Below are 2,345 nucleotides of genomic sequence, written 5' to 3' on the forward strand. Positions count from 1 at the left end.
ATTTGCCTATTTTTAAAGTTGAAACACATGAAAAAAAGAAATAAAGGTAAAATGACTTTAGCTTAACTTGAGGTGCCTACGTATCCTCAATGTTCAATTGTATTGGGAATCAAAGCCAACGTAGTTCTTTTACCTTACTTACCTAGTTGGCAGTAGGGGGCATGCCCATATTCAATCGGATGAATTGTCTTCATATGACGGATGAGAGCACGATATCCCCCACCAACATTAAATTTGTAGACTTTGTTGCAGTAGTTACAACATGCATTAAACTCCGATGTCATCTCTTGAGATAGTGGATCAACACTATTAGACACTATTGAGACATTCTTGTAATGTTTAACAAAGATAGACATAGTTGATGATAACTTATACTTTTTACTACTTTGTGGTTCGGGTGGAGGAGGGGATGCATGTCTTCATCACAAGAAGTAGGCTTAATATTACACTAACTTTTCCAACCCACTCTTCTTTATATATCTTAAAATTCGTGCCCACACCAAAGGTGACTACTATTTTTATTTCTCAATGACATTATGCTAAACAACTAACTAATTTATAGCAATCTAAATGAAACAAGATACGAGATATGGATTTGTGATCTTAGTCGATACACAAAATCCTTGAATTTAGGTGAGAGATATCTTGTAATTTGGCAGGGCTGCTGTATCACTTGTTGGGCTGATAGGATGAGCTTAGTTAGATGGACTCAAGCTGCTGATCATAGGGTCCGAGTCCCTATCATTGATAGTGCCGACAGAACTCCTTTAGTGAAAGAAGATAGAGTGCAGATTTTTAAGCTTGGTGCAATCGTATTTAATGCTTCGATTGGTCTGATTGAAATGAAATTTAATATTGAACAATTTTCTTTTATTGGCATTGTTGGTTGCGATAGCGGAACAAGAATCCAAATCAAGATGACATATGAAGTAGTAGGAGTTTTATACTATTTGTCAATTATCTTTTATTAGCATATAATGTAACGTTATTGCCGTGTTGCCAAATGAAGTAAAAGCTACATAAATTGGCCTCAAACATTTGATTGGAAACGCAAATATAAGTGAATTAAAAACGTAAGACAGAGTCAAACCACCTAACAAAGTCGGCAAATAACAACAACAATAAAGTTCGATGGGAACGAAATAAACAAATCCATAGCAATAAAACAAAGAAAACATTGTCGATTACTTGACTTCAACTTTGTCGCCGGTCTCACCCGACGACCCAAAGAACAAGTCCGAGACGGTAGGCAGCTTCATCTCACCATCATACGACATCGGAATCGTGAAATTCCCGACGACAGGGAGGTCGATGATGAGCCCCAGCTCCAAGCAGTAGTCAATGTCCCAATCGCCGCTGATGTCGCGGATCAGGCTGATTGCGGCGCTGTGGGGAACCTTGACGGTGACGTCCAGCTGAGTGGAGGCGCTGGCCTTGAGGGAGCCCGGGTCGGGGATGGTGCCGGAGGCGATCACACGCTCCTTGCTCTTCACGGTGTAGCCGATCTCGCCGATCGGGATGGGGACGCCGTACGGGTTGGAGACCGACACCTTCGAGAGGAGAGTGATGCCGTCGAGGCCGAAGCCTTTTAGATCGACGTCCGCGATTGTTGCCTCCGGCACCGGCACGTTCGCCATCTTGTCCGAGACGTAGTTCTTTGCCTTCTCCAATAGGTCCATTTTTTTGTATATTTTTTCAAGTGGGGGATGGATTTAGTTAGGGTTGCAGCTGCTTATATATACATTCACACCAGTTTTTTAATTTATAATTGATATGTAAAAGAAAAAGGAAAAAAAATAGTTATAAATAGTAGAATGTATGGCGAGACTCATAGATAATAAAGTAAAAGAGAAAGAGAAAAATGTTACTATTATAAATAAATATGGACAATTTCTATGAGACTATTTCTATGAAATGGAAGGAGTATGTTGCTTTCAATTAAACATCTCATTTTTCTATTTTTGTCCATTTGTATTTATTTTTTTCATTTTATTTTTATAATTTTAATAAGTTTTATATTCCTCTACTCTATTCCATTTACCATTATTATAAATTAGTACTCTCTCCGTCCCAAGATAGATGACTCATTCTTTGGGCGGCACGCGATTTTATGTAATTTTATTTTGTGTGTTGAATGAAGAAAGTAAAGTAAGAGGGAAGGAATAAAGTATAGATAAATGTGTTTCCATTTTAAGTAATGAGTCATCTTGGTTGGGACAAATTTAAAAAGAAAGTGAGTCATCTTCAAAGAGGCCGAGGGAGTAGTATTATACTCCGTACAAAAGTATGATCCATACAATTTTTTTTTAATAAAATTAAACTATTTTTAAAATTCCTATTGATTG

General features: G+C 37.8%; 1 protein-coding gene across 1 annotated transcript; it reads right to left on the minus strand.

The window, feature by feature from the left end:
- Positions 1–939: 939 nt before the first annotated feature.
- Positions 940–1,808, minus strand: LOC121783873 (desiccation protectant protein Lea14 homolog). The gene has a single exon (XM_042182058.1). The coding sequence runs from the start codon at positions 1,677–1,679 to the stop codon at positions 1,185–1,187; it is 495 nt and encodes a 164-aa protein (XP_042037992.1). The 5' UTR covers positions 1,680–1,808; the 3' UTR covers positions 940–1,184.
- Between the last annotated feature and the right edge of the window lie 537 nt (positions 1,809–2,345).

The sequence above is a fragment of the Salvia splendens genome, chromosome 21 (genome assembly GCF_004379255.2).
Source record: "Salvia splendens isolate huo1 chromosome 21, SspV2, whole genome shotgun sequence".
Lineage (NCBI taxonomy): Eukaryota > Viridiplantae > Streptophyta > Magnoliopsida > Lamiales > Lamiaceae > Salvia > Salvia splendens.